We start from the raw sequence: 27,973 nt of genomic DNA, 5'->3' as shown, positions 1-27,973 counted from the left end.
CATATCAACTTGAAGGAGATGTTAGCAGTCCAATTTGCATTGATAGCTTTCAAGGGTTTACTTCTTCCAGGGCAGGTGTTGATTCAAACAGACAACACAACTGTCATGTGGTACATCAACAAGCAAGTGGGAACGCATTCTTATCCTCTATGCAGACAAGCAATGATTTTGTGGGAGACTGCTCTCAGTTTACAGCTAAATCTTCAGGCAAGGTTTCTGCCAGGAGCACAGAACTCCTTAGCAGATGTGTTGAGCAGACAAATTATGGATCCCCACGAGTGGAAATTGGATCCTCATGTATTTCAGAGATTGACAGTGTTATGGGGAACTCCAGACATAGATCTGTTCGCTTCTCCACTAAATTACCAGCTGCCAAAGTTTTGCACAAAAAGGTTTCATCCCACAGCTTGGAAAGTGGATGCTCTCTCATTCAATTGGAGCAATCTTCACGTGTATGCCTTTCCACCTCTGCCTCTCCTCCCAAAGGTACTGCTGAAGGTCAGACAGGACAAGCCAAACATGATTTTAATAGCTCCAGATTGGCCTCGACAGCACTGGTACCCATTACTGAGAAGTCTGGTACAGGAGCCTCCATGGCCTTTGCCTTCGATTCCTCACCTGCTGTCTCAGGAGAACAGTCATTTACTAAATGTCAAACTTCATTCTCTACATCTGACAGCCTGGCATATTCTGTTTTAAACCCTGGAGGGTCTCAGCTTCCACAACAAGTTTTGAATGTTATTTTGGAGGCCAGAAGGCCTAGTACAAGGAAAGTTTATGCAGATAAATGGAGGAGATTTTTATTTTGGAGTACAGCAAAGGACTTTGATGTTTCTAAACCTAATTTAAGTGTTGCGCTTCAATACCTTACTGAGTTATTGGACAAAGGTTTGTCCTTCTCCTCTATAAAGGTTCATGCTGCAGCAATTTCTGCTCACTATGACTGTGACCCACCATTATTTTCTCAGCCTTTGTTTAAGCAATTCCTTAGAGGGGCAAAGAATATAAGACCCCACGAGAGCTCCTACTCCTGCTTGGGATCTCAATTTTGTGTTGGAGAAACTCACTCTACAACCTTTTGAGCCTGCAGCATCGGCAGAGTTGAAATATTTATCATGGAAGACTGCTTTTTGTTGGCCATTACCTCTGCGAGAAGGGTTTCTGAATTACAGGCCCTTATGGCAGTTGAGCCTTTCTTAATTTTCCACAAGGATAGGGTGTCTTTGCGTACTAACCCTTCTTTTATGCCTAAAGTGGTTTCTAGTGTGGCTTTAAACCAAACTATTCATTTGCCTACTTTTTATGCAAACCCCCAAAATAAAGGGGAAAGGATTTTGCACACTTTGGATATACACAGACAGTTGCGATATTATTTGAGCAGAACTAAAGGGTTCAGGCAGTCTCAGCAGTTGTTTGTTTCTTTTGCTTTGGGTTCTCAGGGCAAACCTGTTTCAAAACAAACTATTTCTAAGTGGATTGGTTTTGTATTGCTTTCTGTTATTCCCATCATGGTAAGGAGATTCCAGCTGGGATTAGGCCTCATTCCACTAGGGCTACTGCCACTTCTACAGCTTTTTTAAGGGGGGTGGCTACTAAAGATATTTTGGAAGCAGCTACTTGGAGTTCAGTGCATACTTTCTCTAAGCATTACCACCTTCCTCTTTACTCTAAATCTAGGGCTGGATTTGCCACTGCAATTTTACAGGGCATTTTGGCAGCTCCTACTGCTTTATAGTTTTGCCATCCTCCCTTACCTCTGCTTTGGGATTCTACCCATATGTAAGGACTGCAGCAATGTGAGATGAAGAACATAGTAAAGTTTTGTACCTACCATAAATGTAGATGTTCGAAGATCCACATTGCTGCAGTCCAATTTACCCTCCCTCCTTCCCCTCTGTTGTTGAAGGTGGTGGTGTGGTTTGTGCTGTACATATTGTAAATATGGTTAGTGCACGGGTGGTTGGTTAGTTTTTGCTGGTTTTTGGCTGTGGCCTTTCTTGTTAGGGCCTTCTGACATCTGGGGCAAGAAAAGACTGAGGAAATGACGTCGGTCATGCGCTTTTGTACCCTGACGTCCTGATGTCAGTTTTAAGCGCCTTGACCGACGTCAGCCTAATACTTTGGTATTCGGGCCGACCGAGGACAGCGGACTTACCCATATGTAAGGACTGCAGCAATGTGGATCTTCGAACATCTACATTTATGGTAGGTACAAAACTGTACTTTTTCGGTTTTGTGCTAGATTCAATCAACGTACGATTAAACGAAGGTACGATTTTGCATTTCATTACTTCGGTAGGCGTTTTAATTACAAAATGTCGTCGGATTCGGTTCCTGCTACCGTAGTTCACAAACGATGCAAGGATAAAGACAGACCTCCGAGGTCCAAATCGGATGAGATTTTACAAGCAGAGCCAGCTTCAGCCGTCGTCAGTGAGGCGCTTTTGCAGCCCCTGTCGTCGGCCATTTCAGAACCGATGGCCGAAACGGACTCCCACGAGGAGCCAACTAGGCCTTTGAATATTTCTGTTGCAGGACCTTCGTACAATGCTCCTTCGGATGGGTCCGGAGCTGCTCTGCAGGTACCGGCTTCCCGAAGGGGTTTTCAGGCCTACTCAGCTTCTAATAAAGGCAAAGACAAAGGCAAAGACTCCTTCCAAATCAAAGACTACAGCTCAGGCCTCTTCTGATCCGGCACCCAAGTCTCAGAAACAGTTACTTAAGATGGCGGAGGACTTACTTACTATGATTAGGGGTTCACATCCCCCTCCAGATAAAAGGCCAAGGCAGGAAGTGTATTATGACTCCTCTGATCAGGCTTCTGTCTCTGATCAGGCTTCTGTTTCTTCAGTTTCTTCTTCTGACCAGGAATATTCTTTCCCTCCTTATGAGGATTCTGATGCTGAGGAATCCATTCCTTCAGCTTCTCCCCCTGAGGATTTCTCTTTTGGGGAAACTTTACATGAAATGAGGGAACATTTTCACTGGGAAGGACAGGAGTACTCTGAATCTAAGAAAAGACTTAGGGATTTTCTTCTTCTTCCCCAACATAGACCCCTGGCTATCCCTGCTATTTTGGATATTGTGGATGATGCTTTTTCGGAGGCTAACTTAACTCCGGACTCTCTTCCTCCAGCTCCTGTTAAGCCAGACAGATATTATAGGGTTCCTGATTCCCACCAGTTTTTATACAAGAATCCTACTGCTGATCCTGAAACCATTTCTCAGGGTCCTAAGGGGGTTAAGGCCGCTACTGCTAAAACCCCATTCCCACTGAGAAGGATTCCAGATCTTTAGAAAGATGGGGCAAAAAAGTGTACACTTCTGCTACTTTATCTATTAGGGCTTTAAACTGTCAATTTCATATGTGGAAATACCAGCAATTTCTTCTGTCTGTTTTGAAACAAAAGCTAACTTCCATTTCTGCCTGTGCAGATGATAAGGAATTACATGACTTAATGCATGCCACTGAACAAGTTGGGAAGCATGGTTTACACTGTGGATTTGATGCCTTGGAGGCTTCTTGTAGGGCTGCTGCCTCTGGTACAGTCATTAGAAGGCATGCTTGGTTAAAGGAACAAAACTTGCCAGATCAAGTAAAAGCTAAGTTATTGGATGCTCCTGTTGAGCATAATGTTTTGTTTGGACCCAAGGCTGAAGAGGTGATGAAGATGGAGGACAAGGCAAAATCCATGCAATCGGTTAAAGATTTCTTACAAGTACAGCCACTCAGATTTAGTAGGAATTGGCCTACAAAAAATTGGTCCTTTCCCAATTCAGACAGGCCTCAGAGGGGTAGATACAGACGCTCCCGAGGAAGGCCTCAAACGCAAGCCTCTTATAGACCAAGACAGTGGACTGCTTCCACCCCTATGGGAGGAGAGGACAGGTTGCAAGCTCATAGAAAACGGGCTCAATGACTCCCTCTGTTGGGCTGCAGGAACTTCTTGCCTGGAAGCCCCACTCGGAGGAAAACTTTCTCTTTTTCACCTAAATTGGGCTCATATAACCCAAGACAAGTGGGTTCTGGATGTGGTTTCAAGAGGTTACAAATTCCATTTTCATACCCTACCAAGACCAAGCGGATGGCCTGATCTTCCAAAACATCAATGGTTAGAGGCCTTAAACCAGGTGGAGGCTCTCTTGGCTATGAAAGCCATAGAACTGGTTCCACTTTCAGAGATGGGACAAGGTTTTTACTCAAGGCTCTTTCTAGTCCCCAGAAAGCAAAATTCATGGAGACCCATTCTGGATCTGTCAGTCTTGAACACTTTTCTCAAGATACCAAAATTCAAGATGCTTACTCTACAGCAGCTACTTCCAATGCTGACCAAAAATGCATGGATGGTAACTTTGGATTTAAAGGAGGCATATTTACACATTCCCATCAGGCAGGAATGCAGAAAATACCTCAGGTTCAGGGCCGGATCGAGGCACTATCAATTCTCTGTGCTGCCCTTTGGATTGTCTACTGCACCCAGGGTCTTCACCAAATGCCTGGCTCCAGTAGTAGCTTTTTGCAGACTCAAGGGAATTCAAATTTACCCTTATCTGGACAATTGTCTAATTCAGGCAGACAGCAAGGATGTCTTACTCCAGCATCTAGAATTTGTTCAGAACCTTCTCAAGTTCCTGGGATTCTCTGTAAACATAAAAAAGTCAAATTTGACACCCTCACAACAGATAACTTTTCTGGGTGCTCTTCTAAACACCACAACCCAGATGGCATTTCTGATATCCGAAAAACAATTACAGCTGGCTTCAACTTTCAAAACCTTGCCAACTTTAACTCAGCTTTCTGCAAGGAAATTCCTGCAGGCTTTGGGTTACATGGCCTCCTGCATCCTTCTCGTACCATATGCAAGACTACATATGAGGAAAATTCAGTGGTACCTAAAAAGTGTATGGTCTCAGCATTGCCACAGTTTAGACATACAGATTACCGTCCTGCCTTGTCTCCAAAAGGAATTCCTTTGGTGGTCCAAGGCATGTACTCTAAACATAGGAAAACCCTTCAGTCTGCCTCCAGCCACTCGGAAACTAACCACGGACGCTTCAGATTATGCATGGGGAGCCCTTTTTCAGAGCAACTGTATGCAGGGCCTTTGGACAAAGGATCAGAAGCTCCTGCATATCAATTTAAAGGAAATGTTAGCCGTACAGAACGCTCTATTGGCTTTCAGGAATCTTCTACAACCAGGACAGCTACTGATATGGACAGACAACACCACAGTTATGTGGTACATAAACAAGCAAGGGGGATCTCATTCCTATCCCCTTTGCAGACTAGCCATGAATCTATGGAACACATTTCTAGCTTGCAAACTGGACCTTCAAGCTCAGTTTCTACCAGGGAAGCAAAACTTCCTTGCAGACAGTCTGAGCAGAAACCTGTCGGATCCACACGAATGGATGCTGGACACCGAAATATTCAGGATGATTACAGCAGTCTGGGGATGTCCTCACATAGACCTCTTTGCATCCCACCTCAATCAACAACTACAGATTTTTTGCACCAGGACTTTCCACGAACTAGCTTGGAAAGTGGATGCACTATCATTCAGTTGGAGAAACCTCTCGGGGGTATGCCTTCCCGCCTCTACCTCTTCTTCCATGGGTGTTATTAAAGATCAAACAGGGCAAGCTCAAGATGATAATTTTGCTGGCCCCAAATTGGCCTCTACAGTTTTGGTACCCAACTCTGAAAAACCTTTGTCTGGAGCCCCCTTGGGTATTACCACAGACTCCGAATCTTCTGTCCCAGCACCAGGGTCAGGTTCTGCACTCCCATGTCAAAACTCTCAGCCTGGCGGCCTGGTTAATCCAGGGTCTTTGATTCATTCTCTCCTACCCAAGCAGGTTATGGATGTCTTTTTAGAAGCCAGACGTCCTAGCACTAGAAAATGTTATGCAGGAAAATGGAAAAGATTTTGCTCCTGGATGCAGGCTCAGGATTCAGATCCTCTTATCCCTAACATTCCTCTGATTTTACTTTACCTGACAGACCTCTTGCGTAAGGGTCTCTCTTTCTCTTCCATAAAGATCCATGCTTCTGCTATTTCTGCTCATCATAATACAGACCCTCCTATCTTTTCCCATCGGCTCATGAGACAGTTTCTCAGAGGAGCTAAGAACTTAAGGCCCCCTAGATCTCCTCCCATTCTTGCTTGGGATCTCAACTATGTTTTGGAAAAACTCACCTTACCTCCTTTTGAGCCTGCTGCCACTTCTGACATCAAGTTTTTATCTTGGAAGACAGCCATTCTGTTAGCTCTGACCTCTGCCAGGAGAGTTTCGGAGTTGCAAGCTCTCATGGCTGTGGAACCTTATATTATTTTTCATCAAGACACAGGGTGTCTTTAAGGACTAATCCTACTTTCATGCCTAAAGTGGTTTCCAAAGCGGCTTTAAATCAAACTATTCACTTGCCAACTTTTTTCCCCAGTCCTCAAAATAAGGGGGAAAGGATCTTGCATTCCTTGGATGTACACAGACAACTACATTTTTACCTGGACAGAACCAAGGACATCAGGAAATCGGAGCAATTGTTTGTTTCTTATGCTTCAAGTTCCCAAGGTAAAGCCATTTCAAAACAGGCCATTTCTAAATGGATTGCTCATGGAATCAGATTTTGTTATTCACACCATGGAAAGCAAATCCCAGGGAGTATACGGACTCACTCTACCAGAACTGCTGCCACTTCAGCTGCCTTCCTCAGGGAAGTTCCTACCAAAGACATTTTGGAAGCTGCAACTTGGAGTTCAGTGCATACTTTTTCCAAGCACTACAATCTACCTCTCTACTCTAAGTCTAGGGCAGGCTTTGCTTCTGCTGTCTTGCAGGGCCTTTTAGCCGCCCCCTCTTCTTTATGACCACCTCCCTTTTATTCTGCTTTGGGATTCAACCCTACAGTCATGACTGCAACAGTGAAACACGATGAACATAGTACAGTTGTGTACACTTACCATAAATGTAGATGTTAGAGTGTCTTCACTGTTGCAGTCTGGGTTTTCCTCCCTCCTGTCCCCTCTTATTTTTTCTTTTGTGTAGTTCCCTTTTTCTCCCTTCTTTTGAGGTGTATTTGCAAAGGGTATGGGATCTTACTCATTTTGGAGCACCTGACATCTGGGGCAAGAAAAACTGGAGAACATGGCGTCGGCTGTCAGCTTTGTACTCCTGGCGCTCTGACGTCAGGGAGCATGGCTGAACAGCCAACGCCAGACCCAGACTTTGGGATTCTGGCCGACCGAGGACTGCCTGCTGGAAGGGGAGAACCCTACAATCATGAGTGCAACAGTGAAGACACTCTAACATCTACATTTATGGTAAGTGTACACAACTGTACTTTGTGTAAATTCTTACCATAACAGTAGATGTCCTTCCTTTCACTACTGCCATTGTTTTTCTTACCTTCCATGGGTGGTATTTTCTTTCTGCCCAAGAGGTTTTTTTCCCCATTCTCTTCATGATTTTTATTAAGTGGATGTACATGTCCTCCTTTCAACTGGAGGGTCCTGGTTCTCCTGGGGCGCTTCACGTCTGGGTTGGGAACATTCATCCATCAACTTTATGCCCTACACTCGCACAGGAAGAATACAACTAGTGTTAAGGGGTCTATATTATGTTGTTGAAAACCATTTTTATCGAATGCCTTTTCATCGACACGTAAACATCAAACTACCAAAACTCCGGACTGCCACTTCAGCAAATTTTTTCCCAGGGGAAAAAATCGCTTGGCCATCGTCGGGAATTTGCCCTTTAATCCACTGTAGTGTGATCTCAGAGTTGGTATATTTAGTTAAAGGGGTGTGGGAAGTGAAACCCCCCACTTCGTAGGATCTGACAGTTAGTTTTTTTGGGTAGCCAAGCGATTCTTTTTCCCTGGGAGTTTTGGTGGTTAGTTGTTTGTGTCGATGAAAAGGAGTTGGATGAAAATGTCTTTCGACAACGTAATATAGACCTGGGTGGAGCACACTAATGTGATCAGGCACCAAGCATTAGATGAGATTACCGCTGTGGTATAGAGAAGGTGATGGCACCTGGAATTTGTGGAATAAAGGGTAAGAAATGGCAAGTGTTATTAATATTAGTGTGAGAAGTAGCTGATATAATCTGAAAAAAGAGGTTAAGACGATGGTAGGTGGTACTAGTAATCATACCTCTCAATATGTCAGAGCAAGAAATCTGGACAAAGCCAAAAATAATGGTAGGACAAATGCCCAAACATTGAGAAAGATTATGAATATTGTTCTAATAAACTTTTAACATTACTAGAATAACCAATTTTGCATTAATAATTATATTCTGAAATATATGGAGTCTGAAACTCATAATCATCATCAAATTATTTTACTCATCGGTGATTTGTCAGAAAATTATAATGTTTATGAGGAATAGATCAAAATACGAGTAAAAAATCTGGACATTCTGTGAAAATCCGGGCACTTGAAAGCCATGATAGTAAGAATTTTGATGGTGCTTGACATAAAACTCTGTGGTACCTCCAAGAGCATAATGGGGTTAAATGTCAATTTTTGAGAGTTGTTAAATCAGCATATAAGGGTATAAAAGTATATATTTTCTTAAATTGATGGAATCATAAGTATATTTCTATCCAAAAATGGGTAAGGCATGTCCAAGACACCTGGGCCCCCATAGAGGCCAATTTGCACATAAATGTCCTGGAATTGAGGTCAGTTCTCTTAGTGTTGCAAGCGTTTCACACATCCCTTCCTTCCGGGACCAATGCCATTCAGTCGGACAACATATCAGTCATCTGGTACATCAACAAACAAGGCGGAACCAGGTCTTACCTCCTGTGTCAGGAGGCCATGAGAATTTGGCACTGGGCGATGGTTTCCAACCGCTTTCTCATAGTAATGCACATTCCCGGGAGTTCCAATCTTATTGCGGGCAATCTGAGAAGGAACAGTTTAATGCCTCATGAGTAGTCCCTCAGTTTTGTAATAGTGGATCAGATCTTCTGCCGTTGGGGCAGGCCTTGCTGCGATCTGTTTGCTTCTCCCCTAAACAACAAGTGCAGAAGCTATTTTGCCCTGATCCCCCCTCAGGGGGAGTCACGGAGGGATGCTCTGATGCATGATTGGCCCCCGGGTCTGCTGTATGCCTTTCCCCCATTTCCCCTCATCCCGAAATTCCTCCAGAAAGTACAAAGGTTGAGAAACCGAGTGATCCTCATTGCACCCTTCAAGTCTGGTTCCCATTCCTATGACCTCACCTGATTCACAGACCGTGGATCCTGGATCAATCCCATGGTCTGCTGTCTCATCCTCAGGGACTGATTTTAGCCCAATCTCCACAGACTCAAGCTCACAGCTTGGGTTCTCCACTTCCGATCATTGCCAGGCTACCTGATATTTCATCCCCTGTTCGCGAGATTCTTCTGGCTTCACACAAACCTTCCACCAGGAAAATTTATTCTAGTAAGTGGACTAGGTTCTCTAGATGGGCCAAAGAACATAACATTAGACCCCTTTTTCATGCCTATTCAGAAGATCCTACAATGTCTCACAACCCTGCCGCACGCAGGAGCTTCAGCATAGACGATTACAGTACATTTAGCAGCTATTGCAAATTTTCACAATGAAATCGACAATTCCTGTGTTATGTCGGATTCACTATGTAATTTCGAAATACTGAAATCCCAAATTTCAGAATTTCGAAATTACATAGCCGAAGACATCATACACCAAAACCCTAAAACAGCGAAATTCAAAATCCCGACACTACACTAAAGATTCAGCACAAACAAACACATACACACAACTTCCCCCCCCAACTGAAATATAATATCCTCCACTACAGATAAGGGCTGTGCCACCCATTCCCCCCTACTTAAATATACTAACTCCAAGATCGCACAATCAGACACACACTAGCAACTCACTCCCACACATTGTACACATCCTCGCACACACACACATCACAGTCAAAACACACACTGACAAACACTAAAGCCCCTAACCAACAGACATACGCATACATACATACATACCCAAACTCACACTTTACCATTCACACACCACAACACCAGAAGTGCTAATTCAAAATCTTCGTACTTCAGGTTTTTGAATTTCACGCTTCTGGTTTACCGGTATTTCAAGACTCTGGTATTTTAATTTCGAAATACTGAAATTCGGGATTTCGGTATTTCGAAATTAAAAAGGGAACCCGTTATGTCACACTGACTGTGCAAAACCTTCATGAAAGGAGTATTACATGTTAAACCTCCTGTCAAGCCTCCTATAGAGCCTTGGGACTTGACATGGGTGCTTCAGTTATTAACAAGTCCTCCTTTCGAGCCTTCTAACTCCTGTCATAGTTGCAGGCCTTGAGTGTCAAGAGACCTTATTTGATTTTTCATAGGGAAAGAGTGTCCCTACGTACTGACCCCTCCTTTTTGCCCAAGGTCATTTCTGGGTTTTCCGTTAATCAATCTATTGACCTACCGGTTTTCTTCCCTCATCATTCAAATAGAGAATACCTTCTGCATACCCTCGATGTTCATAGGCAACTTCGTTTCTTCCTGGACAAAACTAAATCTTTCAGAAAAATGGATCAGTTGTTTGTGGCCTTTGCAGGACCCAGATTGGGTAAGCCTGTCTCCAAAATAACTTTATCTTCTTGGCTCAGAATTGCCATTACTTTCATTTACCATCAGAACAAAGTGTCTTTACCTTCCAGAATAAAGGCACACTCTACTAGATCGATGGCTACTTCTGTGGCTTTTCATTTCAGAGCCTCTATGAATGATATCTGCGCAGCAGCCACTTGGGCAAGACCTCATACCTTTATCCTTCATCACAAATTGGATTTGGTCTCCAGGGGACGAGCATCTTTTGGTTCTATGGTGCTCAGGAATGTCCTTCCTTAGGGCCACCCAGGACTCAAGTAGCTGGGGACTTGGTCCTAACAGTAAGGAATGAATAAAGATTTACAGCATCAGATAAAGTTATGTTTTATCATAACGTTCCATCTCTGTCGTAGATTTTTATTCATTCATTACTTTCCGCCCTCCTTCCCCCAGCCTGGACTCCTGGTGGGGACTTTAGGATTTCCTTATTAAAGGTATTTGCTAAGACAGAGCCTCCTACTGTCACTTTTATTACTTCTATACTGTAATGGCGGGCAAACTTGATCTGAAGAGACTATGAGAGGGGCATTGTGGGTAGGTCTTAGCTGAGAGTTTTGGGCTGGCGCAAGCTTGGTAATGGCCATGTCAGTTCTGAGGACGGAACCAAAGTCCTAACAGTAATGAATGAATGAAGATCTACAACACAGGTGGAACATTATGGTAAGACATAACTTCTTTTTCTGTGGGCCAGATAACTTGAGACTGATTTGTCATCAATGCAAAGTATGCACTACTTGAACCTCCTTAAACTGTTCAAGAAAATTTAAGCCCAGCCATAGGGTTTGTGCCCAATACTTTGAGAACAGCCAGTGGGACTCCCCTGCATAAGGGTGGCCTGTCTAAAGACCCAGATCCATGAACCTCACCAGCCTTGTATGCAAAGCCATGGAATGTAGTATAGCAGAACTCATTTATGCAGATGTTATTTTATATAGATCATATTTTATCATGTAATTTTTATTATTACTTCTAACCAGAACCTTTTAAAGTCTAGTTTCGTTGGTGTTGATATTATATGGAGTAGCAGTCACTGTTTGACTGAAGTATTAGGCTAGTGGGCGTCAGTGGAAAGGATCATTGTTTAAAAGGTAATATGCTGTTGAATGTGATAAGTGAATGGAAAAGTGTTTTGATTACATTGTAGGCGCACCATCCGTATTTGTTTCTTTCATATTGTGTTGTTTTATGCATCACTAGTTAAATGTATGACTAGAGTACATATGTGTGCATTTTTGTCATATAGGGATGGTATGAAAAAAATGTGAATTTAAAAAAAATGACCACTCCCAATTGCTTTAAATATATTGCATAGATTTGTGGTGCAAGCAGTACCCAGACTCCAACATTATATATTACTCAACCATTTGCTTTCTTCCAGTTACTGAAAGAGCCATGCTTTTCTCTTCATTGATTTATAAGCTTTTGTATTTTGAATATCCTTTTTCCCTCTTCCAGAACGTTTCACTCCACTTTATTGCAGTATCCCTTAGGATTCTAGCCTTTTCATGCTATGTCCTTAATTTAGCCTCACTCAAGAACTGAAAGGACCTTTTCCAAAACAACTTCTGTGTTGTGGAATTCACTCCCTGCTGAAGCAAGAAATCAGCCATTTCCTTGTTTAAGGAAGACACTATGATCCCAACTCACCCAAATTTATTTTATTTTAATGGTGTCCTAAGCGATCTGATATATTGTGACCTCTTTTGAACTGTACTGTTAATCTAACCTTATGTTGTGCAGTACATGTATCTGCAGTGTGCAAGCTACTTCAGTGCATTCTTTCTTTATTGTAGAAATGTATTACATCTACATTATATATATTGTGTTGCACCCATGTCATGGCTGATGAGCATTTTTTGATCAGTCCACCCACACAGACAGCAAGTAAAATGTCAGGTTTAATAGTTTGATGATTGGATGAAAATCTCTGTCTCTCACATTAATAGGGCTAAACTTGCAAAGTCTGTTGTCATGTTAATGCCACATTTATGTCAGAACTTGTAAGCCCTTTCATATAACAGTGTTGCAGGGTTTTATACAGAGTTTTTACAATATGAAAAATAGTATAACCCTGTATATGAGGTTGTCCAAGTAAAGCAAAGTCTTGCCACCACAGTGGAGGTAAAAGATCCAAATGTTTAAAAACCACCTATTTAATGCAATGCAATAAAATAACACATTTAAAAAAAAAAACAGTATAAATCTTGATAAGACAAACAGGACAAGTGCTTTGAGCTATCTAACTTTCTTCAAATCCTGCCATTTCCTGTAATCCAAGGATATTTAAACAAGTAAGCACCAATGAAAACAAAGCTATCTAGGTAATTTCCTTCCTTTTAATGTAGGTTTTAAAGGAACCATTGTATTAAGTCCATGTTCCTTAGCCTGTAAATTGGCCATCCAGCACATCTCTAAGTATTCTGTGCGATTTTGTATGTTTTCACCTCTTAAATTTTCTTCCACTAATTGCAAAACCATAAATAGAAATGTATGTGTAGGATAACTTTGTATATGCTGTGACAAAGCATTATTCCTATTCTCCAGGTGTGTATCACTCAGATGATGTGCTATTCTCTCTTTTAAACGTCTGTTCATCTTTCCCACATAGAAGCAAACACACTGTTCGCATGTAGCTGTGTATAGAAGATTCTGACTTACACAATCAGCATCAACATCAAGTCAATAAGGTCTGTGTGTAATTGGATGTTCAATGTTAATAAAAATGCATGCCTTGCATCTCTCACAGGAATATATCCCTGTTTTCGTAATAAGTGTCTTCAGGCACAGTAATCGCTTTAGGTTCTTTCTATTCCTGAAAGAAAACTTCGGATGTTGCCCACTATTTTCCTGACATTGGGATCTGCTATTAGAGTTTTCCATTTTTTTTATTACCCGACATAGTTGCTCTACATCATTGCTGAATGTTAAAAGCTTAATTCCCCCTTCTGTGGTATTAGTTACTTTTTGATTTACTCCATCTGCATTATCTTGCTTAGAGTAATACGGTCTTCTATGGACCATCTCAGAGCGTTACTACCACTGATGGCTCTATTAAATTCTTTACTATCGTAACCACGTTGTTTAAGATTCTGTGACAGATGTTTCATCTCAGCATTATAACTGGTGTCATCTGTACATAGTATTGAAGTTCTCAAGAACTGTCCTTTTAAATCATGTGAATGTACATGTTTGGGATGCATGCTTGTCCTATGAAGCAAGTGATTCTTCCAACAGTCTTTACTATTGATATTCGTGCACGATGCGGGTCAAATTCCAACGTAATATCCAGGAAGTCAGTACTACTATTAGAGCTTTGTGTGTCAAAAATTGGAAACAATGTGGTTTCACCAAGATACTTACTGAATTTGTACAATTCAGTATCATTTCCTCCCCGTAACAAAAATATATTGTCCACAAATCTCTTGAAGAATAAAATACATCTCCTCCAAGGATTTACTTCATTCAGTACATGTTGATGTTCTCAGTATGCCATGACAATATTGGAGTAGCTGTTGGCACAGGGTGTGCCCATTGCTACCCCCCATCTTTGCCAATAATTACTCCCAAAAATAGACATAATTTTCCAAAATGATCCTAAGTAAAGAAAGTATCTGAATGACGATACAACTTTCAGGGGTATTATCTTCCTCCAAGAAGTCCCAAATGGCTTTTATGCCATAATCACTTGGTGTTGCCGTAAATAGGCTGCTTACATCCATTGTTACCAAACTCAATTTTAATTCTGGATTAATATTGTCAAAACTTTGATATAAAGATGTTAAAAACTGTGAAGTATCTTTCAAAATTGTGGGTACTTTCATATTTATAAGCTTTAAATGATCCACAAAAATAGAGGCTGGCTCTGTAAACCATCCACTCCCAGATACAGTTGGATGCATTGGTGGATCCATAAGATTTTTGTGCACCTTTGAGAGGCTTTTTATAATAGGAATTAAAGGGTATTCTACCATCAAATAGTCATATAATTCTTTACTAATGATGAGCAACATCAACATACATCATAGGTCATTTTTGACCTTAATACTGTTGTTTACATCCCATCCTAAAAGTTTTTTATATGTTCATCTTTTAGCAAGTGATGCTCACTTAGGGGACATCGTTGGAAGTAATCCTCAGTTTGGTTATAGGAGAAACAGGAACCTTAAGGACATGCTTTGTAAAGAGAGGATTGCTAACACTACTAAAGCTTTGCCCATAAAGGGCACTGTACCGTGTGGCCATTGTAAGGCCTGTGAATACATCAACAGGGACGTGGTTTTTGTACATCGAGTTAGTGGAAGGAGGGTTCTGTTAAAAGCGAGAGCAACATGCAGGACAACGGATGTAGTATATTTGGCTAACTGTAATTCCTGTCCGAGCTATTATGTAGGGATGACCAACAATATGCTCAAAGTTAGGGTATTACAGCACATGTCTTCAATAAGAAATCATGATGAACACAATGCTTTATATAGGCATGTAAAAAAGAATCCTACACATCAATTTAGTTTTAGGGTTATACAAAATGTTTTAAACAGTAGAGGTGGAGATATAAAGCAGACTACTGAATTAGTGGAATCTAAATGGATTCTTGAATTAGCTGCACACAGGTCTCCTGGCTTAAATGATGTTGTGCCCCTTAAGCCAGCCCTCAAGAAAAGGCGGGCTTTTTATTGACATCTGGTTGGTAGATGAGTATTTTAAATATGTTTGTAACATCTTTTTGATTTAGTCTGATGAAGGGTTTTGGCCCGAAAGCGCTAACTACAAGTGGATTTGTGTTGTTAATAAATTCTTCTTTGGTTTTAACATCAGCAGTTTCCAGCTACGTTTTTTCTTTGTGGATACTACTTTATGTGACTGTTGCTGGGATTAGGCATAGCACGAGCTTTCTTTTATCTGGATCCGTCATCCTTTGAGCATAGTCCGAGGTGCCCACGACTAGTATACCGCCTCCTTTATCTGAGGGTCTTATAATTATTTTTTCATTCTTCATTAATTTTTGTAAAGCCCTATTTTCAGCTGCATTTAAATTATAAAAGGGCTTCTTATGTATTTTATTTGTTTTGTTCCCAAGTTCCAAACTTTCCATCTCGCACACCTTAATAAACATATCTACAGCTGGATGTGATAAAGGAATATAAGTACTCTGCTTCCAAAAAATATTAGCAGATCCATTTATATCCATACCAAATAAATTCTTCAGCAACACATTGCGCCCAAAGGTTTTAATATGTAGCTCAAATTCATCTAGTCTAGATGGATATGCTGGTATAAACATAGTCTTTATTAAGTATTGCAATCTTGGTTTCACTTCAACAATAATTAGACATTCACTACAAATTCACCACCGTAACAGGAACAGGCAAGCAAAAACTGAGGGTAATGCTACTCAATGCTAGAAGTGTAAATCTCAAAATGCACTCACTCGGGGCACTCCTTAAAATGGAGAACATTGATATCTATGCAGTGACTGAGACCTGGTTCAAGACTCCAGAGAGCACCCCTGCACTACCAGGCTATAACTCATTCCACACTTTTCGGCCATGTAACCTGGACCAAAACACCAAAGGTGGAGGTGTGTCCATATTCATTAAGGATATCCACACCTCCAGGCTAGTTGCTCAGCATAATGCATCCGAGGTTATCCAAGTGCAACTAACTCTGGGCAAAACTGCAATCCAAATTGTAGATCCCCCACTATGCCCCAGGATTCCCACTCCTCTTTTCTTGATGTACTGGAAAATATCAGGGTTCAACCAAACGCCCTAATAATGGGCGACTTGGACTACCCCACCATTAACTGGGAAAACTACTCGTGTACCAACTCCTTAGCTCAACGCTTTCTGGAATTCATAAACTCCAGTGCCCTGGATCAACTTATCCACACCCCCACCAGGGGCAACAATATCCTAGACCTAGTCATTGCCAACATGAGTGACCGGTGTTCCACACCTGAAGTCAACCCCTCTTTGGTCCGATCCGACCATAAGCTAATCACCCTTGATATCCACATCCCGCCCCCACCCCCCCCATTAAGGAAACCACTGTAAAAAATTTCTCCAAAGCCAACTTCATGCTTTTTAAGACAGAAGTGGTGAACTTCATGACACCCATGCAGATGGACAATACAGTTACAACTGCTGAATCCTACACAAATGCACTCTATCAGCACGTACACGAGTGCATGGATCGTGCTATCCCAAACGGAACCAATACTCTATCCTTCAAAAAAAGGAAGCCAATCTGGTGGCCCCCTGCCATAAACAAAGTGTACAACAGAAGGAAGAAACTGTTGCAAAAGAGAGTAAAATCCCATGAGTGGAGGAGCTCCATTATCAGCCTCAGTAAGAAGCTGAGATCCCTTATATGATCCTCCAAAGCTAGCTACGAAAAGAAAATAGCCACTAATTCTAAGGACAACCACAAAGCATACTATAGCTATGTCAAGAATCTCGATGGCAGCACCCAGATCTGATGTGAGTTACAGCACAAAGGCACGAAAATTACAGAACCAACTGATATTGCCAGCATCCTGGCACATAGGTTCAGTGCTAACTTTACCCCCCCACCACCTCACCCCCTAAAGGGCCCATATCTATACAGGAAGAATGCAGAGTCCCTGTAATCACAACTATGCAGGTAAAAGCTGCACTCTCTAAAGCCAAAAACACAGCATCCATGGGACCGGACAACATCCCAGGCTGCGTTTTACAGTAACTTCAGAACTAACTGGCTCCCCACTTAAGCACCATGTTCAATAATAGCCTTGCATCAGACTTTGTACCCACTGAATGGTGCACAGCAACAGTTATCCCACTCCACAAAGGGGGAGCCACCACTGATCCTGGGAACTATCGACCTATTAGCCTGACGAGCCTGGTCTGCAAGTCCATGGAACGTATTATCATGGAACTCATAAACAAAGACATTGGTAACCTCCAAACTCTGCATCCCACCCAGTTCGGGTTTGTGAAAGGCAGATCATGCCTCCTGAACCTGATCGACTTCTTTGAGGCAGTCACCAAAGCCGTAGATGAGGGTAAGGTGGTTCACACAGCCTATCTTGACCTAGCCAAGGCTTTCGACACCATCCCCCATTCTGGAATTATAGCTAAACTCACTAAACTAGGTATAAATCTCTACGTCACAAGATGGGTTGCCAACTGGCTCACTGACAGAATCCACATTGTAAAAGTTGCAAACTCCAAATCTGACCTCAAAGCAGTGACAAGTGGAGTACCACATGGTTCCGTCCTGGGACCTCTCCTGTTTGGTATCTACTTCTCTGAAGTACAGTCTAACACAGAAGGCCTCTGGCTAACGAAGTTCGCAGATGACTGCAAACTAGGAGCCATAGTCAAGTCCCCAAATAATGTGGACATCCTACAGAAGGGCCTCGCTGAGACAGATGCCTGGTGTCAGAGCCATGGCCTCAAGCTCAATGCCAAAAAGTGCAGTGTCATCCCCTTTGGTAAAAACTCGGTACCCATGAACTACCACATAGGCAGCAATCTACTTAACACCGAATGTGTGATGAGACAGTAGTCTCTCCTTCGATAGTCACATCGCCACAGTAGTCAGGAAGTCCTTCTATGTGGCACACCTCATCATAAAAGGGTTCTCATCCAGGAAAAAAGAGGTCATTGTTCTCTTCTACTCGACACTCATAGACCCATTATAGAGTACAACGCCCCTTTTGGAATGTACCTCACAAGACATCTGCAGCAGCTAGAAAGGCCACAGAAGTACCTCACAAAGAGGATTACTGGCCTCAGACAGCTACACTGACTGCCTCAAAAAGCTACGGCTTTACTCCTTAGCATATCGCCTACTCCGAGGTGATCTCTGCCTAACATATAAAGCTATGTCAAACCCAGAGCTGTTGGACATGCTACACCTAAAGAAATCCCAATCCTTCTGAGCTACATGCTCTATGTCCCTAAACCTTGTCACCACAGTAAACAGGACATGCTGGAGGGAGAAATTCCTGTCCCAGAGACTTCCCATACTCTGGAACAGGCTACCCATCTATGTCAAGCAAAGTTCTTCATTAGCACTCTTCATTAAAAATTTTGATGAGTGGATGGGAAATAGGAAATACACCCCAGGGATCACTTCTGTATCTCTGCTCGACAGTGGCACAGGAAAATAACTTTCTTGGGTGGCGTAAGCCAGGGAACCTTGTTGGCTAGGCTTACATAGGCCCTTGGGCCGATAGCCTAGTACCTACCTATGAACCTAAGACATTGTTCCTCTGTGTTAACCCGACATCTACCTTCTTTTTCTGCCCCTGCTGGTGGAGCGGATCCTGTTCTTCATAAATTTCTGTTCCAGAGGTATTGGAAGAGTCGGTAAAAGAAAGCCTAATTCTCAGTATTCTTCGGTCTTGCTCCCAGTTCTGTAGTAGTTCAGTCATTCTCCAATAAGATGTCATTGTCTTGTTGGTGAAAGAGAAAACACATCACTGTGGTTCAATTTTTTCATAGTTATAATTCGTTTTTCATTGTTACTACTTTTGTCAGGTTTATTTTTCTTATCGGAAGAAATCCTTGCTTCATTAGGAATAGGTTTTGCCTGACTGGCTTGCTCTGTCACTTTTGTATTACTATTCTTGGCCTGATTCATTCTTGCCCAAACAAATATGTTGCCACTTTTAAAATCACTAAAATCCCTTGAAAGCTTTTTGCTCTTAATAGTTCTCAGTCTTTCATCATATAAAGTTAATGTACGTTGCAACTCTTCAATCTTCACAATAAATGTATTGGAGAATGATAAATTCTCTAATTCCTGTTGTATACTTTCTATAAGCTTCACAACAGCTTCTCCTCTTGGCCTAAGGAAATCAATTAGTAACTTAATACATTAAATCCAGTCTCCAGGTTAATGGCTTGCCATTTGCCTAAAAGTTCCGGATACACTTTCCCATAAGAAGCCATACACTTGACTCTCAGTCCTCTGTGTATTACCTTTTGGTGCAGGCAGGCTTTCAAATGGAAGCACTGCCACTGTAGACATTTCAGTTTAAATGTTGCATCCTCCACTTAGTGAAATATTTTGTTGAAGACATATTTTTGCACTGGAGACACAGCTTCACAAGTGCTTTTGTATTTTATTGGTTTCCCTTTTGGGGTTGCACTTGTTTCTTGTTTTTTAGCCCCTTTGGAATGTACCTAACCAGGCATAACAAGCAACTGGAACATCCACAGGGATTCCTCACTAAAAGAATACAGGGTGTACGTAACATGTCCGATGCAGACAACCTCAAAGCCCTCTCCCTGTATTCTGTCTGTTATAGACTGTTGAGGGGAGATCTATGCCTGGCATGCAAGGCACTGCCAAACCCCCACCCTGATGGGCGTCCTGTGTATCTGCAAAATAGACAGCATCAAAATTACCCATTCTAAAGAATTAATCCTTGCCTGTGGTATTAATAGGACCTTCTAGAGGGACAGCTATGTATCTCAGAGACTACCCCTTCTCTTGAGCAGGCTTCCATCCTTGTGAAACAGAGTTCCTCCATCATCCAGTTCAAGTGCATCTTGGACAGTTGGATGAGGAACAGGAAATCCATCCCTGCTTTGGCACCAGTCTCTCTAATGGACACAGGCAGTCTGTAAATGGTTTATCTAAGTCCCTGTGCACACTTATCAAGGGTAACGGAATTTGTCATAGATTTGGGATGTGTGGCTAGATTCAAAAAGACCCTAGTGGTCATTACCTAGTACACACCTATGAACACATCTTTACAAAATGGAGACCTTTTTTTTTATTTTTCTTTATATGTATATTAAATTTCAGACAAGTTAACACCTAGGTGTTTATCTGCCGTTTTGATGTATAGTTCCAGAACTTGACTTTTGGAGCTCATTAGACATGCCAATGTCTAAAGAAAGCTGATTTTCCAACTTTGTTAGAGAGCTGTTTAGATAACATCTGATTTCTGATTGTTAGTGGAGTAGTTGTCTTCATACTGTGTAAGGTGGTCTAGGAAATGTTAGGTGACATGTTCATGACAAGTGCATCACATTTGTCCAAGAACTGAAACCCTGTGAGACACGAACATAAATGTTTTGGGCATAATATAGTGCAGTCACCCAATTCCTTGACCGAGTCTTATCTGCGGGATAACTTGTGAAACTGTTTTTGTCATATTGTGAGTTGATATCAAGATGCTGTTATCTAGAAGATTAAGGTGGCATCAGATATTGTATCATTTGCCTTTGGGATATCAAGAAGATGAGTCCGCTACTGCACCTTTGTTGGTTTTGGTTCAGACATAATTGGTGAATGCAAATACAGGGGTCTCTGCTGTGGCATAGGTGAAGGCTGTACTGGATGAGAGAGAGTAGTTTTTTTTTTTTTTTATTAATTATTTGAGACTTTCCAAAGTTTTGGTAAGCACAATTGAAAATGATGGATATAGGAGAAGCAGTAGGTTTAAGCAGACAGATTGAACTACTCAGCAGGGAAATTGCCTGTAGCTAAAGACATAGACCAATATTTGAAGATAAGCTTCCAAAAACAAGGGAGGTAGGGCCTGGAAAGAGTGAGACGGGTGAAAGTCCAAGGATATGGAGTCAGATGGGATAGGATGCATGGGGGCATTGCTTGTGAAAGAGTGACATATCTTTAAGTTGTACTCCTTAAATTTGTCAACTTTATATGGTGAAGACAGCTCAGAAAAGGGGGATGGTTGAATATATTTTTTTTTGCGACTAAGCAACTAGGAAGCATTCCACTAGAAAGTGTGAAGGTTGTTTCTATGTTTTATGTTTGTTAAAAAATTAAGTTGTTCTTATGAGTTATTGCAAAAGATTTTACTTTTTCTTACTGCTCAGTATGGGTGTGCTGTGAGAGATGAGATGTAATGTCTCAAAGTTCTTGGTAAAGTAGCTGACTGTTCAGACTAAGATAGGTTAGGGAGGTAGGTTACTATAGTTATAAAAGTTGGAAGATCAAATAAGTTTGATTTCCTGACACAATTTAAGTAAAACCATAAGACAATGATTGATTGATGGCAACTTGTTTCTTAGTTGCCCTATCCTTCCTTCTAGTGGTACAAATAAATTGCATGGCCATATATCATGGCCATATACATTAATGGTAGAGTTTAATCATTTGCAAGTGACCAGTCATTACTGAAGTCGGTCAGAAAGATAGCTTCACTTTTTTATGTTACTTATTAGCCATGATACATTTTTGCTTAAGGTTAGACATTTTAATCAGTCTTAATTCAGCCAAGAAATGCAACCTTATCAGTGGTGTCAGGGAATTGAAGGAATTCATAATTAACAGTTTGTCTGTATAGATAATAGCCATCCCACCTGCCCATTTATGACAGTTGTTACATGAATTATGTTGCATCTGGTGAGATTGATTTTGTAGAGATACTCATGGGATTCAGCCTCTATATTATTATATGTAGTGCTGCAGGTACCCTTCTCTAGAAAAAAAAATAGTACAGTGTGAGTACCTGCCATCTCAGTAGTTTTTCAAGGTAATAGACTTCATTTCATATAAATGTAATCTAATCACGTCATAATGGACAGATGCTCTTGGAGGTTTCTCCACTTCTGGCTGGGGACCAGTCATTACCAGTTCAGAGTGCTATCGTTTAGTCTCACCACAGCCACCAAGGGTGTTCACCAAAGTGATGGCAGTGGTAGCCGCTCACCTGCGGCTGCAAGGCTTCCAGGTCTTCACCTACCTGGGCAATTGGCTCCTTTCCACTCCCTACAGGTATAGACTCTGTCAAGCCAGGGATTTCCATATCCAGACTACCCACCTGTTGGGCATCACCATAAATCTCAACAAATCCCTGTTAGAACCAGTTCAAGTTCTGAATTCATTGGAGCTTGGTTAGACACCATTCAAACCAAGGTTTTTCTGATGCCAGACTGACTTCAGTCCCTCAAACATCATGTCTTGTGCATTCTTCAAGTTCAATCTCCCCCGGCGGAATTTGTCTTACGAGCGTTGAGGTCCATGTTGGCCACAATCACCCTCGTACCCACAGGTCAGTTACATATGAGGGTGCTTCATTGGACTCTAGCAGTCCAGTGGTCATTTCTAGATCTATTCTTGTCCCATCCTGTTAATCTATCTCGAGCCTGCAGGGATTCTCTTCAGTGGAGGATTCAATCCCCGGACCTTCTTTGGGGTCATCCGTTTATTCTTCCTCACTGACCACGGTGACCATGGATATTATATGTTGGGGGGGGCAGTGCTTGCGAAGGACAGTCCAAGGCATGTGGTCTTCCCTGGAGACCAAGTTGCATGTCAGTGTCCTGGAGATGAGGGCAGTGCTATTGGTGTTGCAAGCTCTTCATGCCCATCTTCCCCTAGGGAAGGTTGCTATCTAGACAGACAGCATGTTGGTAGTGTGGTACAGCAGGAAACAGGGAGAAGCCATGTCTTTTCCCCTTTGTCATGAAGCCATGAGATGGTGGGAGTGGGCGATCTCCACAGGCCATTTTCTTGTGGCAAAGCACATTCTGGGGAGGTCCAACATTCTAGCAGACAGCCTCAGCAGGTCTGTCCTGATGCCTTACCAGTGGTCTCTGAATCCTTCAGCAACAAAATAGATCTTTCTAAAGTAGGGTCAGCCTTGATGTGATATTTTCACCTCTCTTTCCAACACGAAGTGAAGTGAGTTTTTCGCTCTGAAACTCCCCTCCCAGGGAGTCCCCCAGAGACACTCTGGTTCATGCTTGGCCCTCCAATCTTCTCTATGCTTATCGTCCACTTCCCCTGATTCCAAAGTTCATTCAGAAAGCACAATGGCTGGGAAGCTCAGTCATCCTCATTGCCCCCTTCTGGCCTCACCGAGTATGGTTCCCTTCTCTGTGGTCTCATGTAGTGTGTCCTCCCTGGATGTTGGTTCCGGATTTGATTTTGCATCCCTCAGGGATTCCACATCAAGATTTGGCCAGCCTGAAGCTAACCGCTTGACTGCTCCATTTCCCATGATAGTTGCTACTCCCGGGCTATCTTCTCCGGTTAAGAAGATATTGATAGCTGCTCATAAATCTTCCACTAGGAAGGTTTATTCGAGTAAGTGGAAACGTTTTTCAATGTGGGCATCTCAGCGTGACTTGGATCCTTTTACTGCCCCAGTTCCTGCTATTTTAGAGTTTCTAGCAGGTACTTTTCAACAGGGTGACAGCTTTTCTACAGTTAAAGTTCATCTGGTGGGTATAATTAACTTCCACATAGGGGATCATTCAGCTTCCCTGGCTTCTTCTAAGCTCTGTAAAGCCTTTCTGAAGGGTACTTTTTTTGTTAGGCCACCAATCAAGGACCCAACTCCTCCTTGGGACCCTACATTGGTTTTTCAAGCCTTGGTTTCTTCCCCCTTTGAACCTGCTGCTTCGGTGGGTCTGTAGTTCTTGTCTTGGAAGACAGCCTTCCTGATTGCCATTAGTTTAGCTAAAAGCGTGTCTGAGCTTCAAGCCTCATCGGTTAAGCCTCCTTATATGATCTTCCATAAAAACAGGGTATCTTTACATACTAATCCTTTCCTTCCGAAAGAGGCCTTGGAATCATATATTAATTAGGTTATCAATCTCCTGTTTTCTTTCCGAATTTTCAGAATAAGGGAGAGTATAAATTGCACATGCTGGATGTTCATAGACAATTACATTTTTACTTGGACAGAACAAAGGCCTTTCGCAAATCTAATAGTTTCCTACTGTAATCCCTTTTTAAGGAAACCTGTATTGAAGATCACCATTGCTATGTTGGATATCTCGGTCCATACTCTTGGCGTATTCAACCAAAGGATTATCTCCGCCAGGTCAAGTTAAGGCGCATTCTACTAGGTCTATGGCTACTTCACCTGCCTTTTGGTCCAGAGTTTCTTTGGATGACATTTTCTGTGTGGCTACCTGGGCATCTTACATATACTTTCATTTCTCATTATATGTCAGGTCTTCTGTCCAGAAGCAGGGTATCCTTTGGCTCCGCTGTGCTCCAGAATATCCTTCCATGAGGGACTCCCAGGTTTTTGGTAGCTGGGGACTCTGTCCCACAGGTTGAAGACCAAATTAAAACAACAGCTTCAGATAAATATGTACTCACTGTAACGTTCCATCTGAATTGTTGCTTTTTCATTCGTCTTCAATAGTCCCTCCCTCCCTCCTTCCCCCTGCCTTACGTGGGCTTTGCGGTTCTCTGGCTGAAAGAGGCATGGCCTTTTCTTTGGTATAACTGGTTATTTTTTTATGATATTTTCTGGGTAATTTTGCCAAGGGGTAAGACATTGAGTCAGGTTGGGATGCTATGGTGGGCAACAAAGTCGATCTGAGGGGAGGAAGGAGACGGGGGCATTATGGGTAGGGGAGGAGCTTGGATCTGATGCTGAAAAAATGCAGCCGAGTTGGATGCGTCTCCAGATCAGTGTCCCACAGGTTGAAGACAAATGAAGAGCAACAACTCGGATGGAACGTTATGGTGATTACATAACTTTTTCACATATGTTACTGAATACCTGTTTAAAAATGTAATATGTTGGAGCTTTTCTTTTCATGCTTCCATTGGAAGAGGATTTATTTATGTATGTATGTGTTTATTTTATTTATTTATTTATTTTTTAACTAAACCCAGTCAGACAAACCTGGTAAACAAAAGCAAAATACACTAGTAATGTCTAGAATAGTATGAACACTCGTCCAGTGTTCTTATTTTGGATTTTTGGATTTGTGTACACATTTAGATAGCCACAAGGATGCAGTGATTTATATTAATCTGAGGGTTATAATTTACTTGCTGTTCTGATCTGTCTGCAGTACCACAGTTATTAGTGCTGCCACTGAGTTTTTGACCAGAAGCATTAAACTCAGCAGGCACCAATACTATTATTGTTGAACTTCTGCTAACAGAAAGAGAGAGAGAGAAGCATTAAACTTGTGTAAATGTACTTTAAGCTACTGGAAAGTCTAGGTAGATCACAACTGATGTTGGCGATCAGAAGCTTAGATAACTCCTGTAGCAGCATTAATGATATGTTGCTGAAAATATACTGTTCTGTAGTGAATACCTTTTCACAATTGTTTCTTATTGCCCTGTGTTGTGACTGAAAATGGTAATTTGGATAATTTATTTGGTCAGATAAATATATTTTTGCTTTGCAGATTATATTTCAGGAAATTCCCTTTCTTACAGATTGAAATTTTTTCTGTTTTAGTGCCAAAACCTAACCTAGATTCCTTTGTCTTTCTGAGAGCAAAGGAGCGACAAGAGAATATCCTGGTGGAACCAGAAACAGATGAGCAAAGGTAGGAACATCACTGTTACACATTCCACCTTTGGACATTTGGACTTTGATTGCGACTGCTTAGCATAGGGGATGTGTAAGGATATGTTTATTAGATTCATGTTGACTTGCTGATGGTAGTTTCACCAAATGGGGAAAAAAAATCAAAAACTATTTGTCGAAACTGCCTTCAGCTAATGTTGCAGGAAACCTCTTTTTTGCAGGGGCAAGCCCCCCCTGCATCCTCAATCCCACCCCGATTTCTACCAACTCCTGAAGTTTCACAACAGTGGAGAGAGAGGCAACGTCCACTGCCAGCAAAGGAAGTTTTGGCAAAAGGTTTTTATGGGCCAGGTACACTCCCACATTCATTTTGGTTAACCCACTTTGCTGAAGCCCATTAATTCAAGAAAAAGTGGAGAAAGTTTCCTTTGCTGAAGGGCACTACATCTCTTTTGTCTAGATGCAATGACCTTGAAATTGGTTGCAGTAAACAAAGTGCAAGGGGTTGTTCCTTGCATAGAGAGTTTTGCCCCGCAAAGAAGGTGCTTTGATCTGTTGTCATTCTTCGCCCAATCCTTGACTGAGTTTGGTTCCGAACCTCAAAACCGACTCGGCCATATCTTCCAGCTCAAGCTCTCCAAACGTTCGAGCCAGGCACTACCCATAATGCTCTTCACAGAGATTACCTCAGATCTTGTTTGCCTCTTCGCAGATCAGACACGTTGGCTTCCTTCTCTTGAGCCTTAACTTATAATAGTGAGTAATTCTTAATGTTTCTTAATTCTTAATATCTTTTATTATTCATTCCTTATAAGAATTTTCTGTCTAGTTCCTGTCATGCTATATCTACCTGCTCCTGTTAGCTTTATTACTGACCTTTATTCTGCCTTTTTCTTTCCTTTCCCACTATTGGTAGATCTTAATTGCTGGTACTTCTATTACCTTTGAGATATTCTATTTACCATTGCTGGTATTTTTGTATAAATTCTTTTTTCTTTAGTTAAAAAAAAAAAAAAAAAAAAAAAAAATCCTTGATTCTGTCTTCACTCCTCTGTTGAGTGACTGTAGTGTTGGTTGTTTCTGTTTACAATGGCTGATCAAAAACAAACTTTTCCTGCTAAGTCCAGTAAAGACACCTCAGGATTTAAAAGGTGCCAAAAATGTGAAGGCAAGGTGCCTAATTCAGACAATCATTCTTTGTGTGTATATTGTTTGGGGAAAATCTATTTACAAGAGGACTGCTCAGTCTGTCACAGATTCTCTACAAGAACCCTGATGGAAAGAAAGAGCAAGTTCATTTTAAAATGACGACTTAAAACTAACTTTGACGAGGCCTTATCTGAGCCTAGACCAGAAACTAGCACATGTTCATCGTGTTGCCGTGCTGCAGTCATCACACTTGGGTTATCCTGTCGTCAGGCGGTCCCGCAGTCGGCCTGAATTTCAAAGTCTTGGTCCGGCGTCGGTTGCTGTCGCTTCTTCCCTGATGTCAGTGCGCCAGGGGTATATGAGGCATCCAACGCCATTTTCTTCAGTCTTTCTTGCCGCGCGGTGCCCGAAGCAGAAGCAGTTTGCAAGTGCCGGTCGGCCGACACCTGAGATTTTCGAATCGAATTTCAGTCCGAAGTCTTCAAAGCTAAGTACCCCGTTGGGGAACCTTTTCTTGCCTCAGTCCGATATCAGAAAAAGTTAACAATTGCATTTCTTGTGGGAAGCAAATACCTCATAAGGACTTTCATTCTTATTGTATACCTTGCCTAGGCCCAGACCACGACGTCACTGGTTGTCGGTTTTGTGATAGGTTCAATAAGCGAACTATAAAGCAATGCTTTGATTTTGCACGACACTACTTCGGTAGGAAATTTAATTACACTATGCCGTCGGAGCAACCGACTACTGGAGTGCATAAAAAACACAAAGATAAAGACAGGTAGCCTAGATCCAAGCCAGACTCTGAGGCCTCGGCTGGGCTGGTCGCTGATTCTCCGGTTTTCAGTGAGGCGCCTACGCAGCCCCTGGCAACCGCAGAATTGGAACCCCAGACCGCTTCGGATTCTCAA

The 27,973-nt window shown here is 42.0% G+C and overlaps 1 protein-coding gene across 2 annotated transcripts in view; it reads left to right on the top strand.

The window, feature by feature from the left end:
* Positions 1–27,973, top strand: part of GINS4 (GINS complex subunit 4) — a 630,005-nt gene that overhangs the window by 482,384 nt on the left and 119,648 nt on the right. For both annotated transcript variants that reach the window (XM_044083002.1, XM_044083001.1), the window contains one exon: positions 25,842–25,932. In XM_044083002.1, coding sequence (XP_043938937.1) covers positions 25,842–25,932 — 91 coding nt within the window. The remainder of the gene's footprint in view (positions 1–25,841; positions 25,933–27,973) is intronic.

The sequence above is a fragment of the Protopterus annectens genome, chromosome 9.part0, assembly GCF_019279795.1.
Source record: "Protopterus annectens isolate FY-2018-M chromosome 9.part0, PAN1.0, whole genome shotgun sequence".
NCBI lineage: Eukaryota > Metazoa > Chordata > Ceratodontiformes > Protopteridae > Protopterus > Protopterus annectens.
Note: the sequence above shows the minus strand (reverse complement) of the source record. Positions and strands in the feature narration are given on the sequence as shown.